Here is a 20077-nt window from a genome sequence, read left to right on the forward strand (position 1 = left end):
AAATGCGTTAGAATTTTTTATAAATGAAAATAAACAGCATTGTGATTTTCTTCGTTTTGCCGCGTAATTTCATAAATCGTTGACAATCCATAATTTTTTTGAGTATTTTTAGCTTTTAAATTTAAAATTCATATGTTAAATTGTTTTAATATCAATTATTATGGTTAAAAACAAGAGTTGCGACTCGTCCACAAGAAAAATTATTTTTAACTTCTATGATAAATAAAATGTTCCAACGATATGGTTATGAATGCTATAAAACATGTCAAGATGTTCCACACGACCGAAAACGTACTCAGAAAAGCAAAACCAAGTGAAACTACTCGGCCGAAAGATTCAAAAATGGTGTTGTTGGCTAAAAAAGATCCATTTAAAGGGTCGGAACTGATACAGTTCAGAGTTGTATGGTGCAGCAGGCTTGAAGGGGGTGTCTGCAAGGATAATTAGACGGAGACTGTGTGAGGAAAACTTGCACTGAAGAGTATCTTGGAAAGTACCACTTTTGAAAAAACAAAATGTGAAGTCAAGATTTGACTTTGCTACAAAATACGAACACTGGACTGAACGAGAATGGAAACATGTGCTGTTTTTGCATGAAACTAAGATTAATATGATTAATTCTATCAGTAAACAATATGTAAGACGCCATCTCAATAAGGAAATGGATCCAAGATACACTAATAAGTAGTCATACATGGGGGTGGAAATATCAATGTGTGGCGCTGTTTTTCTGGACTTGGTGTTGGACCTTTCAAAAAGACATAAGGCAACATGGATAAATTCCAGAACAAGTATATTTTAGAGCAATCCATGCTGCCCTATGCTGAGGAAAATTTACATTTTGTTTGGACTTTTCAACACGATAATGTTCCTAAGCACACAGCAAAAGTAGTGAAGTGCTGGTTAAGGAACCAATCTGTTACTGTTTTGGATTGGCCCCCCCACAGTCCGGATATAAATCTGATCGAAAACTTATGAAATCAAGAAAGAAAGAAGTCGCCGCAAAGCGGTCATCAAACGTCGACTAAATTTGAAAAGCATTTTCGAAGAATGGAACCAAATTTGTGATGCAACTTGTACAAAATTAGTTGCTTCAATGCCCAAGAGATGTAAACCGTCATTACTGCCAAAGGATATGCAACAAATATTGAAAAGTGTAAAAATGTTTTGTAAATACGTCAGGCATTTATCAGTTGGAAAAACAATCTCATTAAAATAATATTTTTTTATATTTCTCATAAGCGAGTCTAATGTCTTTAATTATATGGCCAGACCTTTGCTAGGTTAAAACTGCTAGTAGTGAGGATGAACCGATTAAAATCTAACAAACCGACAAGTTTTGTAGATAAAATTTATGTTAGCATTAGACAACTCATACCTGAATATTTTAAGATTATTTAACAAGTTCCAATGGTAGTGTAAAAAGAAATGTTGAGAGAAGTGTCTTGGGTAGTATAAAATGCTCTTAGTGTCTTTAATTATGTGACCACCACTGTATGTAGATTACATTTGAAGCAATACCTAAATGAAGTGAAATAGGGGATGAAAGTTAATTTGTGTGGTTTTGTCCACTGCTCTCAGAATTACCTGTCTGCCTGCAAACAAAATCAGGTCAAATTTCAAGTTACTAATAAATATATGAGTTAGTCAGTGAGTTTTTTTACAAAATAAAACTAACCCCATATTTAAGTATATCTCATTGTAAGTAGGTACTGTGTAATCAGTGATAATAAACAATACTGAGAATTGTATGGTTGCGAGTACGCAATAAGTAGTAACTTATTAACGACTACGTAGAATACATCGCTGCCAAAGGATGTGAACTCAGTAATTAAGGATTACAAAGCGTGTGTCATGCCAACGGCTATTCACCCATTTTTACGATTTTAACTATAATCCAAATTCTTAGCAACTGGGAAAATATAATATATTTATGGCTAACAAATAGACTCATAAAATTAAGTATTCCAAACCGGATTACTTCAATAGTCATTAACACAAAATAATTTGCGGATACACGTTATTATTTAATTATATTTATTAAACTTTAAATGGGCTATTTGACATTCAATTAGTGCCTACTTTAAAATGCAGTAGTAATTTGAGAAACCCATTAGTTTAAGGTACATGTATAAAACTGGTATTTGCTCAAGATACTGATAAAATAAATTGATTTTGCTACTTAAATACAACTTTCATTTAAAATATTTGCTAATTATTATTTATCTTGGCGTTCACACGCTTGGTCACCCTACAAAACAATAGAGTAGTGACGCAACGTCAGGCGCCTTTAAGTTTAGTGACAAGATGTTTGAATTGCAAAAGCATGACATTTTACTAGCGGTGAGCGATTCTCTCATGATAATTCAAGGCCGCCGTGATTCAAATTCCTTGTTAGACAATCATTAAGTCAATACGAATTACTTTGTTATTGTGGTATTACTTGTTAACTCATTGTAGGTGTAATGATCACAACTTGCTTATGTTATTGTGAGTTAATCGAATAAAATGTGTATTTTATTAAAATGATTCGTATTTATTTTACCATATTATTATGTATAATTATTCATAAGTCATTGAAAAGTAGCCATGTAGAGCGGAATGGTAAGGGCATGTTCGTAAAAACAACTAACGATTCATGGTTTGTTATTTGTTAAAAAATCAAATATAGACCTTGTATTATAGACTGTTAACATCTATAATGTCTATAGCGAATAATTAGTATAATTTTTAATATGTATTTCTACTATTCAGGTAAATAAGAAGGTAATCTAAGTGACCCCCATTGTTTTAAGCTAAAATACCTAATGTTTTCCTTATGGCTTAAAGCGTGCATTTATCTCATACTTATATTAACAACAAATTGTCACTTGAGGCTGCTGCAACCAAGGCTGAATATTCTATAAGTATGCTAATGAATTATTATATGCCTTTTTCTAAGACTTCCCTTTTTAATATATAGTTAATATAATATATAATAATATCATGACAAAATAAACTAAAACATTACAACAATAGTTTCTGGATACTGACCCACATATCGTTGAGCGGCTGCGGTGAGAGCGAAGCGGGCGCGGAGGACACCGCCGAATCACCGTCAGACGGAGCCTCCTACAACAATAGTTTTATTAGAAACACTAGCTGCTCCGCGCGGTTTCACCCCCGTGGCTCCACCCCTGTTGGTTGTAGCGCAATGATATATAGCCTATAACCTTCCTCGATAAATGGGCTATCTAGCACCGAAATAATTTTTCAAATCGGACTTGTAGATCCCGAGATTAGCGCGTTCAAACAAACAAACAAACAAACTCTTATTATATAATATTAGTATAGATTTAATTGCATACGATATATTTAGAAAGATAAACAAAATAAGAGGTCCATATACGTATTAGAAACATTTAATTTTATAGGAAACTAATGTTAGAAAAGTAAACAATATATGAGGATAGCTAATGAACCTAATTATGGGTAGATATACATTATTGTAAAATTCGTAATTCCATCAGCTGCGTATCATTTTTTAACGAATTTTGAACTGTTTTACGTGTAGTAGACATTGAGCTTTATATATAGGTAGCTCAATGGTAGTAGACAAAAAATTACCTAATAAACCTGCGGCCTGCCTGCCTATCCTTAGAAAATGATAATAATCCATGATAATATTAATCTTATGCTGTCTTCAATAAGAGTAGACGTGACGAAAGTACAATGATTGAAATATCTTAAACTGTACAACTAATAAATAAATAAAAACATCTATTAAAATTTACTTACCCTATAAAATGTTTCTTTCCTATGTTGTATGTCGGTTTTGAGATCTTCTCGATTGCTTTTCTCTTTTCCCTAAAACAAATAAAATAAAACTTTAACATTTTGTAACAGTAACTATTATGTAAAGCACTATATAAATAATACTACACATTTTTTATTATTACAAAAGATAAGACAAAAGTAAATTAATATTGCCGCGAAAATTTTGAATTTCGAACTGCATTTTTTCTTAAATATTGTAAATCTTTTCAACCAGCGCATTGGTATGGTGCATGCATGTTTATATCCAAATATTAATATAAATAATTTCACTTCATAATCTTTTTATTTTTTTAAAAAGAAGATTTTTTTTTTTTTCATATTTTATACAAACAAGTCGTGTCGAAAAAAATCTATAATTCGAACAACATACGCCATCTGTTGGTAATCATTGGTATTACATCAATCAATGTCGACTATCTTCTTCGAGGCGTAGTTGATAAGTCGTAATTACGATAGATGGCGCTTATATCATTAAGCTAAAGTAGTCTTCTCGTTATGAATTTCAATGGATAAATCACCAACTCGAATCACGATTTTTAATAATTTTAAGGGATTGAAAAAGGAAATACCGTCATGCATAATAATAATTGTTAAAAACGTAAATATTGTTTTTTTACAACTTGTAAAGTTGTAAAAGTACGTATCTAACTCTATTACCAATCAAACATCTACTTTAACGGTAATATAAACTCCCATTTACACATAAACGCAAGTAATTATGACAAGTACAAACCGGTAAATGGATTAACGGTTGCACGTAGGTGACGTAGGTGCTAATTCTATTCTCAAAGTTAACCTGTTCTTCTTACAAGAAGGTACCATTACCAAAGCTTAAAGTTGCCCGATAGGTTAGGAAATATTTCTAGGAAAAGTTTGTAGTCCAAAAGAACTTCAAATAGCTACGGGATATTGGTTTAAATTAGTGGTACTGGTACCTACCCTTACATTCAGATGTAAGTGTATTTACAAATACACAATACAATTGTATTATTGTACAATTTTTTGTATTGCAATTTATTATTGTATACAATACAATATTACCACGATATAAAGAGACGCATATATCTTTGTACTTGCGGTCAAAAAACAATTTAAATTAATTTTGTACCAATAACAAAATTCTGAGTAGCTAACTTTCATATAGGTACATATATCCAAATTGAATTTCTTAAATACAATTCTCATTTCCAATAACGTCTTCATTCATCATGATAATATTTAGGGCAAAATTGTCCATCTGTTTGTATCGCGATGACCCTTTGTATTTTGTAGCTTTCTATCGACTTTCGCTAATCAAGAGCCGATCAATATCTATTGAAACAGATGTAATCTGTGAATGAATTTTATTTTTAAATACATTTGTTATTAGATAGCATTGTTTTTTTATAGTTATTTATTGTTATTTATATCGAAAAGTCGTAGATATTCCACATCATCTTTATAATTATAATGTTTCCATTAATTATAAACTGAATAGCTACCCAACAAAGGGTGGATATAAAATTTCGTTTCAATATATTATATTTTTAATCGTTGTACCCACTTAAATATTATTATTTTTGAAGAATAACATAATAAAACAATCTTTTCCTTTTTTTCGTTCTAAAAAATGGAATGTTCCTTATTATATGTACCGTATTTTTATCACAGCTTTTGTAATCAAAAATGCAAATTTAATTAGGTAGTTACTTAAAAAGTTTCACACGCCATATTGTTATCAAAAAGTTTGTATGAAGAAAGTGAAAGATAGGTAATTATACTAATTTGAATAATTTTGTCATTATTACTACCATTTTAATTTCTCTATTAAGAGTACTCAATTACCAATTATTGAAACCAGTAATATAGCTATTTCTTGAAATGCAATATGGCTATACCACTTAAAACTTGTAAGTAAACTTAGCTCTACTGTGTAAACTTAGCTCTGTGTGCAAGTAACTATACTTGCTAATTTCTCTAGAACAGCTTTCTGAATAAAATTTTAAACCAAGGCCAAATAAAATCCAACATTACGAGTAAGTTAACAATAAATGCGCTAAGAATAACTTATTTTGATTAATCAATCTAAATTGTACATTATTGCTATACTTATAATGAGACATCAATAGGCAATTTAAGGTTATTCTTAGTCGAGTCGTGTAAGGCCTACATTCTCATCTTGGCATCGAAAGTACATGCATGATCGGAATATTATTAAATTTCTTCATCGATTTGTACGAATAGATAAACACACTTTCACTATTTATTGGTCTTTAGCTTTAGTAATGAAACGTGATTTGAAATGACAAATCGATTGCGATTATTTTCCACGTTACATTGCCGTTAAGATACTTCTTCCTCTTGTTAAAAATATCCCATAAATTTTTAAATACGTATTCTGCTATCACCACCACATCGGCTTCTTTTCCTTTACCAACAAATAGATAATACTAAGTGATCATTTGCTCTACTATTAAATTCCTATACAAACAATAGCGTACCTAGCTGACCAATTTCAAAATATTCGACTATCTATTTGAACTCAGGTCCTACAACAGACTAGTTCAGTAAGTGCGAAGTACCATATTGTCCTTGCAAGTTGCAACGTTTCAATCTCGTTCACTGGCCCAGTTCCCACAACAGAGTCTATTAGGAAGCGAGGCGAGATTTATTCCAAACGATCTCAAATACGAGGCAATTGGTACAGAAAAGTAATATAGAGGTACATAATGATAAAGTATGGATATTAGGAGATATTTGTCTTGTAACCTGTTCTCTCTCAGTTCCTTATTTCATCCCAGCATGTAAAGCTTTTTAGAGCTTATATCATTACGATGTAGCGTATTAGTTTTCTTGCGTCGCTTAAAATAGATACTAAGCGTTAAATAAATAAGAGATTCCATGGCAAAATGCAACTTATTTAACCAGTTACAAGTCTAATATTTATGAGGTCTCCTTTGTAAATCATATTTCAGGAAATAAAAGTCATAAAGAAGTGTATTTTTTGCATATCTATGTTTTATAACATTGATGAACATGAATAAAATGAATGCAAAATATTGCCGTTCTATCACATTACAATCAAATAAATAACAGTAAAGATCACGATTGTTTGTAAACACACGATTGAAGAACCCAAACAATTTATTTATGAAAATTGCATAGGTAATGCAACTATGCAATATTTTATATAAACGAATAGCCGATGTCTCTTAAAATACTGATGAATGAAATGTTTCCGTACCCGTAAACTTAAATTTTAAAGTAAGTATTATGATTATATGTTATTTTAATCTTAAAATAATACAAGCAAGTAGAGCAAAAGCATATAGAGACAGAATGAATTTGTAGTCGATAGAGATAATATAATATAGATTATAGAACAAGACAGATTTGCCAACACAACTTGCAATCAAACACGTTATCATATGCAGACTAAGCCGTACAAAATCCATCCTAGTGTCCTTGGTATTTACGACGACAAGGGCTTGCAACATTTTATAACATTAGCTGGTCTTAATTCTAAGACCTGTGACCCCGTCGACATCAGCCCTTCACTTTTAGTTGTCCTAATTTCATGATTTATTTTAACTCTATTTCTTATGCCCTTGTTTTTTATTATGCCTTTTTGTGATAGACAAGCTTATTCCTATGACTTCGTACGAGTAATTGAATTTACTTACTAGGTATATATTTAGTGCCCATATTAATTGTGTTCAATTTGGGAATTTCGTTCTTCAGCCTCTTAACGAAAATTAGCACATACGAAAATCATGATATATGTATCAAATATAAATATCAATATAAGTCGACATAACACTTATTATCACACCAATATTGGGATCATGTTAAAATACAAAGCAGCATCACCAAACCGTGGACCACTTTCACAACTGCATCGATATTCCGATTCTCTGGCCATTATCCGATACCGAGATTATGCAATTTCAGACCGGTAGTCTTTACTCGCAAGAACTCAATAAGGATATTTACAATTCAGATAGTTTAGTCCAAAAATAGCTTTGTATAACCATTTTTAACGGAAGATTCTTTAACGGAAGAGTCGGAACGGAAGAAATTATTTTTAATACAATTTGAGAATAATTAAAGCTCCAACCTGAGCTTTATCAAAAGAATGCAAAGAATTTAGAATTCAGACCTAAATATTCCCCGTTAGTATAGTTAATTTAAAAAAAAAACCTTGTTAATAAAATTTTATTTTACAACTAGCAATGCCCTGCGGTTTCACCCGCATAGATAGCGATATCTTTACAGTGAAAAGTCTACTATAGGTCGGACATGAAAATCACCTTTACCCCGTCCCGCACTACGGCCTTTTTTTTTTTGTTTTAGTGGGGAAATCTTTCATAGATACCCACGGCCTCCAGGGGAGGGGCCGTGGGTTATGTCGGATTCCTACCGACCAAAACCCCACTGTGTTCCGTCAAGACGCATATTGGTAGAATTCCTCCGTGACCCCCGCACTACGGCCTGCTCGAACAGTATACCTACTATTTTCTGTAGATTGACACTTTTAAATTCGTTATATCTTTTGAATGGAATATCCAATTCTTTTCATTTAAAAAGTATTTTGCTGGTATTGAAACAGTCTATAATAAAACATCATTTAATGGGATAAGGATTAATATATGTGTATGGATAACATGGTTTGATTACTGTCGGCACTTCTATTTACTTTGAAAACGTAAAAAAGTTGTTGTAGTAACATAACTACTGAAGATGGACATATGGTATCGCGGACTTTCTTGTAGATATTGATCCATTCTATAATACTGTAGAACATTTTTTTGTTCTATCTTCAATAGATTCCGCAGCGCACGCGATGACAGAAGTTTTATTGAGGATTTTTTTACACCTTGGGTTACATTATTGCATTTTTGGTAAGGATCTCAAATTTTTTTGAAAATGCAATATAGCCTATGTTGCTCAGTAAAGATGCAGCTTTCTAATGGTGAAAGAATTTTTGAAATCGGTCCAGTAGTTTTTGCGTGAAAACCATACATACATACATACTTACATACATACTTACAAACTTTTCCTCTTTATAATATTATATATTTTACAATAGCTCTATAAAAACAGCAGCTGGTTAAAAAATTTGTGGCCCTTGGAATCTAGGAACAATTACTATGCAGTCACGTAATTAATATGGAAAACAATCCACCTTTGAGATGAACACGTGCACTCCGGTGTATTTTGAGATGCAAACCTGCTTACAAAATGAGTTAAATGAAGTAATACGGATTCCTGAGGCGCTGTCTGCATATTTTAACTAAAAGGGCAATAAACGTGATAATAGTACTAAGTACGCCGACTAAAGGTACTATCAACTATGCAAGAATGGTGATATTTAAAACTCTTTGAATCATCAGTTATATTTTTCTGCAGACAATTATAAACGTTATTATTATAACATTAGTTTGTTGATTAACAATTAAATTAAATAAGAACAAAATCTATTCCCTAATCTAAACACCGGAAGAACATCGGAAAACATTTAAGAGGCAATAAAATATAAACGATAAAAGTTCAGTCAGGTGTCCCGCCCATGACGGGGCCGCGGGCTATGTCGCTTTCCCACATGTAGATGTAGGTTGGGTCAAAAGCCACACTTTGTATACATAATATATGCACAATGATTATATTATATCGCAGCTCTTTGATGGGATTAAACGTATTCCCATTTCAATGTGAATGTAGGCGATCAGTCTCATAAAGAATATACTGACTGCGTGAGAATTTATACGAAACTTTATAATAGAACACAGCTAGCTATTAGAAGCTGAGATGCACGCTTTGTTTGTCCCAAAGCTCAATAATAAATTAAACAGTTACAATAATTTTCGATAAACTAAAATATAACAAATAGAAAAGAAAATATTATAAAAAAAAATTTGGAAAATCCAAAAGTGCACGCCTCATAATTTTTTTTTAATAAATATTTATTAATTATTATTTTTGTTTATTTAATAACAATTAAACCACATCGAATCAGACCCTGAAAAATGAAAGGGTTCTATTCCTGAGCATACTCAAGCGTAAGAGAAAAAAAAAGACTCGATTAGTAAAGTATTTCGGTCGCTATCGTGTTAACAAGAAAAAGGATCCGCACATACAGACACACGGACGTCCAAGACAGAACTTTTTTAAACTGTTTTTTAACTAGTTTAAATAACAAAAATGACATCAAAAATATCATGAACGTTAAAAATAGTGTTTTTTCTTAATATGTGTGTGTATGTATTATCTTACAAGTGCAATGTATGATACATAAAGACATTTTAAGTTTGAAAAATCAGATGTTTTGCGCGAAGTGACAGTAGTACCCACCTCAACGCTTCGCTTATGAGGCGTGCAATAACAGTGCAATTATCTTTTCGTATGTATATTTCCTCATATTTCATACTTTGTTAAGTTTTACTTTACAACACTGCTAAGGAGAGTAATTGGACCTTAAATGTTACGAAGAGAAACCGCAGAGAAATGCCAAAGAATCCTTATAATGTGCAAGGTGTATTAAAATGCCACAAAAACCTTGCACCTGAGAATTTTTGGTATCCGGCTGAACTGTGATTGATTCGTTTATGAATTATGTAATTTTACACAGAACATCAACGATTATTTCATACAAAATTTATAAAGAAGTTAATGCATATATGCGCAATCTTGAACAATAAGCTTAAGTTTATATTTATAAAACAATCTTGTAATTTATAATATGTATGAAGATAATATTTATAAACACTTTTAATTTTTTTTCACTTTGTTACAAACCTTCTGTTACAGAAAGAATAGAAGATAAGTGTAACTAATATTTTTTTTCTTTAAAGTATCAATATTTTATCTCTTAAAATATAATCAATTAATTTATGCTAATGTCATTGATGTACTCTGACCCTATACACACTCAAAATTATGCAATAGTCACAAAAACACGAACAAAAGCAAAACTTTTACATTTACATAACAATGACTGGCGGTAAATGATAGTGCTTAAAATATGAAAGTAATCGATGTATTCTATTGTAGGCCTAAGATATCTTTTCAATATTTAGCGAGTCATTTATTACGTACAGAAGTTTATAAAGGTTATACATGTCACTTAGTGTCCCTAACAGCCACAATAAATGTAGAGCGATGTATACGCTCATAAGTCTATACGCAAAATGTAAGCCTGAATTAAGTTAGAAGCTACTCTATATGTACTTACTCTTTATTTAAAATCATATTATCATAAGTCATAACCAATGGAAGCAAATGTAAAAAAACTTTTTTCTTTCAGTAAATTCCCTAATGTTCCAATTTGTAATTGATTTGATTGAAATAAAAAGATCGTTACCGAAAATTAAATTATTAATGGTCTATTATATTTGTGAAAAACTTCGCTTTTTCGTCGTTTACCGTTCCACATGACAGATTGGAGCCGGTTTGTTGATGGATGGCTCACGTGACGTCATCTCATCGGGACAGGCTCCGAAAGTGGGTAAATTTTTGTAATATCGTATTTTGGTATTTCCGTTTTCTCTTTGATAGTGTGTACTTATTTTTTATAAATTTTGTCCTTTTATGGAAATTTGGGTTGATTTTGTTGAAAATTTTATTTTATCATGATTAAATAGGTCTAATAATGCATCACAATAAGCCCAATGTAGAGTATAGATATTTTAATTTGAATCAATTAAATCTACAATAAACGAAAAAAACACACACATTACTTTAATAGTAATAGAGGTTTGTAAAAGTCATAAAAGTATTTCATTTTCATAGAAAGTTTACTCTTATCTAAAATAGAAATCAAATACAATATGAAGAAGATTTCAGAAGGACTTTCGTCTCTAAAATATTCACACAATGGACAATAAACAATGTGGATTCACGAATGTTATAAAGCTGGTAACTTCTGTGACATTGTTTATGACAAATGGGAATTTGCCGACAAACAAAATGTATGCAGAGAGAGAATAAATTTAAATTTCAATAAAATTGCAGAGTACGTGCTTCGCAGAGTTCATAAAGCTTTGCTTATTTGGTAATTTAGTTAATTTGCCAAGTAGGTATAAGTATTATAAAAAAATTAAACTTTATGTCAGAAAATTGTTGTAAGTATAATATTAATATGAATGATTGGAGTGTATAATGTGCTAAATTATAATATAAATTATAAATATACTGATATTTACGATATATTGACTATCCATGGACAATAATTAAGTTCTTCTAAACCTTCCATATTCTTACATATGTGTTACTTCTTCACATAACTAGAAGATAATTATGAAAGAGTTGATGAGAAAGTCAATCAGCTAAAACTGATATACATCATGTATGAGAAAGCCTGTTAAAATTGCGAGGCGATAAAAACTACACTAATTACATCAATATCCAGTTATATGAAACATTGCTGTATGTGTGTAAAATCTGAAACGTGCTATAAACACGACTATACGACTATTGAAACTACTCGAAAATTTATTCATAATACTGGTTATAAATCATAACACTACCTCACACTACTGTGTTTATGAAATTTTCCTCTAACCTAATTTTTACTACAGAAACAAAGGAAACATAAGGTAAGTACTATAGTTACTAAGGTGTTTAACGATATTGAACTATAACACGAGATTTCAATGAACGTTATTATTAACGTTATTATTAACGGACGTTATTATGATTTTATTTCGGCTAATTTTTCTTACCAGTGCAGTCAAATTATTTTCACGTTAAGAACCATTTTTGAAATATTTATATGTTTTACATTATTTTGTTGAGAAGTGAGAACAGATGATCGGAACTATTTTTAGCTTACAGGTGTTGTATAATTCGACATCTGTCCATTTATATGTCAGAGTGGTGAAGAAAATAATTGACCGATACAATTATCTCCGGCCGTAATAATAGATTTTACCGCCTGGTACACCGGTACATTGCGAAAAAATGTTGTATAACTTCTGTTTCCTGTCAATAATCCAATTAATCATTAATATTTGAAACCGCATTACGTATTCATCGGATTAGATATCGTTAAACACTTCTTAAATGTGAGTATTTATACATAATAAGAATTAATTAAATTTTGAACATTTAAATAACATTTTCGGTTCATTAGATAATGTATAGTGTAAAACATTGTGTTGATAAGTTATTGGTATAGAGTTTCAAATTTTGACTCGACGATTATGTAATTTTTTAAACTTTTCCTATCTTGTTTTTATTTTTTATGTTAATTTGTATTTTATTGAACTAATAAATAGTTAGAAAATAGTATTTACCTGATCACCACGCTTTCTGATGAACTCTGAGGTTCCGCACTCCATCCTCTGCGCCTGAAAAATAAAACAATTTAATTTAATATCATTAGCTACGGAATTTTTCAACGTGAACGTAGCTAAAGTTCAAAGCTCGTTATCTTATTAAGTACAAACGAAGATATTTATATTATCCTGATAAAGATTTTACTCAATAAAGTATGTTTGATATTTCCATTGTGAGCTCTTATCACGGTATTATTTACATTATTGTACCACTAAATAAGGTATCATCCAGATTCTAGACAGTATTTAAAACATTCGATAAGTAACCATTGCACTTTGATATTTTCACAGCATGTTTTCTTGTTCTTTGGAATGGCTCAAATGAAACTACTTAATAAAATATAATTTAGAATTAACATCTACTATCTGCTCTATATCAGGGCAGTTTTAATTTTGGATGTAACATTTAGTTTCAAATGTAGAGACACATAGTAGTACGTTCTTGGCGTGAAAATAGAATTTTATAAGAGAAAATAGTAGGAGAGGCATTTGTGTGTCCACATTCCATTCGTCTAATTCATTCTGCACATACCTAATTCTAAATACACACAAGACAACATACTTAAATCACTATTTCATCCATCAGTTACTAAATTTATTCAAATTGGTAAATTAACTTGAAAATCCTCAAAATGATCAAGTTCACAATAATCGGGTTATATTTAATTGCTCGTTATTTCTGGGTCAGTACTAACTACTGACTTAATTATGAATGTAACGACTTCCCTCTTTAAAAGGAAGTTTTAATGGATCTGAGCTATTCTAGTTCTTGTATACCTATAGTACAATCAGTATAAAAAGTCTCGGCTACATCAAAAGTGAAGCAGGAAAGTGCGGTAATGACTGTCCACCTCATCCGCTACTTGGAGATACCATCCAACGCAAATGACTTTGTACTTTATTCCCGTTACAAAGTGTCTATTACTCTGTGAACGTATGAAGTAAATACTAAATCGCAGTATTACTCAGGTTGGTACTAATAAAGTTCAAATTAGACGATAATACTATGTATAGAAAGTAAGTATATATACGTGTCCCATTTGGTCTTTAATATTGGCGTGTTAATTATTAACCTAACCAGTTATTGTGGCTAATTGAAGTAAAACTTAATGCCCGTGTTAGGAATTCTAATTGTTATATATTGAGTTTAATCTAAGTTAATGATGTATTATGTACGTGTTTATTGATCTATAATTATAACTACAGGTCAATAAACAACACTTATCTTTATTATTGAAGAAAAATTATCGTTACTACATGTGAAATTGATACTGCAAACGTCATTTTAAAACACAAGGCATATGGAATTCCACATTATGTCTAATGCGATTACATAGCGGTGTAGTCATCGCCAAGTTCAAGCTTAGGGCGCCCTAATGGCGCGACACGATAGCTTTCCAAGCTTTTAATCAATATTTACGTCTGGTACAAATTACCCTTTATCCATACACAATAACTAAGGCAAACAATGTATTGTGCATGTAAAAATATATCTCTTACAACGTGAAAAGAGAGTAATTTCTTTTACCAAGGCCTATTTCTGATGATTATGATGATATGGCATTTTGCTTGACAAACGTGTTCCTATAAAACACATTACTTATAAATTCACGCAATCACAGATTCTATTCAAGTAAAAGAATCTCTACATTTTCTTTTTCTTTATTTGACTGTTGCCCTTTTACCTCTAATTTTAAGCCTCACGATTATTGAGAATGATGATTGAGAAAGATGATTAGGTACGCGTTTCTTTTTTTAAGTACCTATCTACCTAAAATTTTGATTTGACTTTAGATTATAATATTTTATATTTATATAAGGGATAAATGTAATTAAGTACCTCTAATATTTTAATATAGAATTACAATATAATCCTTTATTATTAATCAGTTAAAGAATAGATTAATCCTGCCTAGGAAATTGATATTAAAACATTACAACAACAGCCATAGACAATATGACTCAGTAATTGCACCATAACTAACCTAGGACTCGAAAGGCCTTTGTGTCGCAAACTATATGAGCAGACGCGAGTTGCATACTAAATTAAAGTGTTTCTAAAATATTTTCCCATTAATCACTATCGTATTTTTAACTATGATGACATTGATTCATAGACTTATTAGGAATTGGGGAAAATAATAGAATTAACGACTCAGTATACTGTATAAATATGGAGAATAGAAGGACGAATGTATATCGATGTAGAGCCAATAAGCAGATATATATAACTCTGAGATAAATAACTCCGTAGATAATAGGGTCCCGTTTTATCGTTTTTGTACGGAACCCTAAAACAACTATAACCTTATAAAGTACAATAAACCTAAAATTCATAACATAACCAAAAGCAACATAACAATTAAGTAATCTTTATAATAGTCGGAAATGTTAGGTCAGAAACTCAGCACTAATTATTTAATTACGCCCTACAAATTACGCGAAATTAATGTCAAAGATTGTATTTCGATACGCACTTGACCGAGCATCAGTTATGCACTATTTATCGTCATGTTACTTAATACATTTAGTTGTTATACTAATAGTTATTATATAACATCTATAATGTTGTACCATGCAATAAGAATCTGGGTACCTCAATAGAGTTCTGTAAACCAAAACTAAATACAATTTAAATCTGGCCTTATTTTATCTAGTAATCGATGTTTATTGTTTATATGAAAATTCATCAGGAAGTGATCAAATCCTTATTTTAGTATTACCTTAACCGTAATCGTACATTGTTATATGTACGATTCGTCAATTATTGTCATCATACTATGTTAGTATGATGACAATAATTGACGATACAATGAAAATTATTGGAATTATAACAAAAAATTTACAACATATAGGTACATCATATTATATTCCCCTAGTAAGGAAAATCATAGCTTGCCAAATGTTTAAACATGAGAAACGGCAATATATTATATGCCATAAAAATATTATCTAATATAACACATTTAAAACATATTAAATAACTGCCTATAACCAATTCCACTTATGGAAAAATAATTTATTTACTAAATATTATGTTGATATTCGTGAATAAATTTTAATAATTATGACATAAGTTTGCAAAAACACCTTTTTCTTACTCTAGGTATAATATTATAAATCAGTTAAACAATGACTCTTATTACATTGTATTTATATTCCCACGAAATGTTTTAATTTGCGGTTAATATAATGGGCACAAAAATATGTAGAAGGTATGTCTTATTTTAATTTAACAAACTTTTATTCATGTATTTCATATTTTGAATCATAACAATGTAAGTTTTACCTATTATTATAATCATACTAATATGAATGCGAAAGTCTGTCTTTCTGTTACGCTTTCACGGCTAAGCCACAATACCGAAAATAGGCAAACGCAGGCTACGTATTATCCAAAATCAACCGTTTTATAGTATAAAACGGGTGAAACCGCGCTGCAAAGCTAGTACTCATACATTATTTTCCTTATATCAATAGCCATCCCCTTCCACACCTTTAGCCATTATGCAGGCAAATATTTAAAATCCATTAAGTATACTACTTTCTTAATTTCCTGATATTTACGCACCTTAAAAAATCACAACGGAGGCGTGTTATGTAACATTTTCACTTACTTATATAACATCGGAAGGAAGAAGGGCTTAGGGCGTAATGTATATTAATGATATATGTATTTTGGCCAAATTTAAATAAACAACCATTTATTATTCATAGTCATAATATTATGACTTTTAAGCTCTTTTTTGGTTAAAGTTACATAACGTTCGCTAAAATTTACATAGGTAAGTATACATGCCTAAAGGTTACATGGTTTAAAAACAAGGAAATATTTTTAGCTGTTACATTTAAGGATTTTTAAGGAAAACTTATAAATAAATTGATGGTCCTAAAGATTCTTCTACAAAACGTTAAATATACTAAGAAAAAAATACCTGAAGGCTGAAGAGTACCTTAAAAGCACATGGTAGGAAAAGTGCTGTCATGCATTAAGTTAACGCGAAGACAGCTACGAGATAATAGTAAAGATGATAAATTTCATGATATATAACCGGAATATAATGTAAAAATTCTAAACAGACTTTTATATATTTAATGAATTAGTCATTGATGTAGAGGCAATCTCTTAAACGTGTTAGTCTCATTCCAGTCTGGCCAAATTAAATTTTTGTATACCAGGTAACTGGCCTTGGATAACCTTAAACGATACGTCTGACTCATGATACAATAGATTTCTATAAAAAATATTGATCACGTGCAAATTGAATCGCGCTTTAAAGATTCTGCAAGATAAACTCAATACTAAAGTTTACTGACTTTACTTCATTTTATACGTTTTATGAGATTATTTATCTATAAAGTTAATAATGAATATCAAGATAATAAGCATTTATGATTATAGCTACTCGTATGAAAGTAGTTTTCTATACTTATTTGTATCTGTGTATTTCAATTCAGCTTAATAATTATAGAATCACAAACCTAGAGCCACACTATAGCTCTTCGCCCTTTAAATAACGACAAATTTAAAATAAAGAAACGGTGACTTAGTTATAAATTGAAACGTTTATTAAATTCATATTTAATTAAGATTGCGATTTCAGGACCTAAAGGAATATAAATTATGTGCTGCCAAGAGTGATAATTACTTTTTAATCCTCATATAGTGATAATTACTATGAAATATAGTTTTGAAACTTGAATTATCCTTTCTAATAAACGCAAATATCACTATATCAATAAGTATGATTAATTTGTGCAAATTCATTCAATGGAGAGTTAACCCGAACAAAATGGTTTATTATATAATCGTCAATAATATGTTTAACCACTTCTGACAGATAAAATATAATTGCATACTAACTGTTCCTAGGCTTTCACATATAATTATGTGTTTGGGTAATAAATACCATGTGCTGATTGGCTTGTAATGTTATGTAACTTTACGATCAACTAATTCTACATGAATGGTCACACAAGTCAATAAGTTAAATTTATCTTTTCTCTGTTACGTGAACTAATGGTTATCTATTTAGTTTATTTTGGTTAAATTCGCATTCTAAAATATATGGTATTACATACAAATTAGTCATATTTAAAAACATATAACGGGTAACGGGTTTAAGACGGACGCGTGTAATTCAGCAAAAAATACTATGAATAAATTTTCTTTATCTTAATTTTGTGTCCCCACTTTAACATTTACACTATACAAATTGATTTTTAAATATTAAAAGTAGATACGCCGTGCTACTTATAAAATTTAAGAGTCGCAGTTATCGGTGATCTCGTTTTTCTATCATAAAAATTGTTAATAAAATATACAGTTATGAGCCGTTTAAACGGTCGTATGTTGTTATAGGTCAAGAACGCTATTTGAACAAGTTGTTTTGTTCAGTTAATTTCGAGTTATGTAACATCTGTCGTCAGTTGTCTACAACCATTTCTACAACTAGAGTTTTTGTCCTATTGACATTTAACTTTTCACCCGTATCGAATAATATTTAACTAAAAAACGCATTGTTTACTTAATTTCTACTGTTATAGCGGTTTTCTAAGATTGATGGTGTTCATTTGCAATATATTATGTGAATTAAGTATTAACCGTTATTTGCGTATATGTTTTTCCTTTTTTAGAAGTTGTACGTATGTCATCTAGCGAATTTAATAAATATCGAATAAATAAATATGCAATTAAGTAGATAATCATCACAAATATTAATAAAAGCAGTAGTGAAAAAACAAACTGATAAGGTTGAACCGCAAACATGGACAAAGTTTATTTATGTCCACTGTATGTGCAAGTAAAGTAAGATAGTGGAAATAGTCAAAATAAAAAATTCAATGCAATTATTGCATTGCCTTCTTTAGACCATGACCATTTTGATCAATCTATGTCACAAATGCATCTACTAATATTATTAATTAATTATTTAAATCATATTCATAGCCGGTTCTTAAATCTGTTTGGTCTAATTTTGATGGCGAATTTGCATCAGATAATTATGTCTGCTTAATCTAACTGCCAACAAATGTATTCTTTAATAACTGTAACATAGAATATAGATAATAAATTAGGGCAATTGATTTCTTATTAATTTACTATTCAGCCAATAAACGACGAAATATGCATGAATGAAATTGTCATAAAATTACACTCCTCCAAGCACTCCTCTATAAGAAGCAGTGTCAAAACAAAAACACAAACATATGGCTTGAGATTATCTCACCAAGCGATCACATTACAGGAAATATTTATATCCATTTCCTCCGTTCGCATCGCACTCACATTACTCGTGATGAAACATCGGATAGAGTGACCCTTGAACAGGTTTTCATTAATATCTGCGGTGAACATTCTTCATTATATTTATAGTACTATAACCGCATTGTATGGAGAAAATTGTACAAGAAATAGCTTTGAAACTTTTTCATAACCAACGAGAAAGATAACACAGTTATATCCAGAATATTGTCTACCTATTCAGATTATAATAACCCGATTTTATCAATCAATGTATTTGTGTAGCAGCTATGAAATATACACTACTAGCTTACCGCCCGCGGCTTCGCCCGCTTTGTCTAAAACCTAATAAATTATATACTAAAACCTTCCTCTTGAATCACTCGTTCTATTAAAAAACCGCATCAAAATCCGTTGCGTAGCTAGTTTTAAAGATTTAAGCATACATAGGGACATCGGGACAGAGAAAGAGACTTTGTTTTATACTATGTAGTGATAACATATACGTAAGTACACACGCCAGATCGACTCTATTTGATCCTTTCCTAATGCCAATAGAACCGAAATGTGTACAACTGTAGGGAAATAAAAGGACGATCGACTGTTTGCGTATTATGTTAGATAGTTACACTCCTTTGGTTATTTAACACCTCCAATATGACCGGGTATGCCGCGAATGTACAAGCATTGTCAATTGTAATTT

The 20077-nt window shown here is 30.6% G+C and overlaps 1 protein-coding gene across 2 annotated transcripts in view; it reads right to left on the reverse strand.

The window, feature by feature from the left end:
* LOC149902806 (uncharacterized) overlaps window positions 1-20077 on the reverse strand; it is an 82102-nt gene that overhangs the window by 17026 nt on the left and 44999 nt on the right. For both annotated transcript variants that reach the window (XM_090109654.1, XM_090109653.1), the window contains 3 exons: window positions 13089-13142; window positions 3778-3846; window positions 3034-3111 (listed from right to left, as the gene is read on the reverse strand). In XM_090109654.1, coding sequence (XP_089965780.1) covers window positions 3034-3111; window positions 3778-3846; window positions 13089-13142 — 201 coding nt within the window. The remainder of the gene's footprint in view (window positions 1-3033; window positions 3112-3777; window positions 3847-13088; window positions 13143-20077) is intronic.

This window comes from Colias eurytheme, chromosome 14 (genome assembly GCF_061535395.1).
Source record: "Colias eurytheme isolate Ceu_HAF_F1 chromosome 14, ilColEury1 Martin Lab GWU primary, whole genome shotgun sequence".
NCBI lineage: Eukaryota > Metazoa > Arthropoda > Insecta > Lepidoptera > Pieridae > Colias > Colias eurytheme.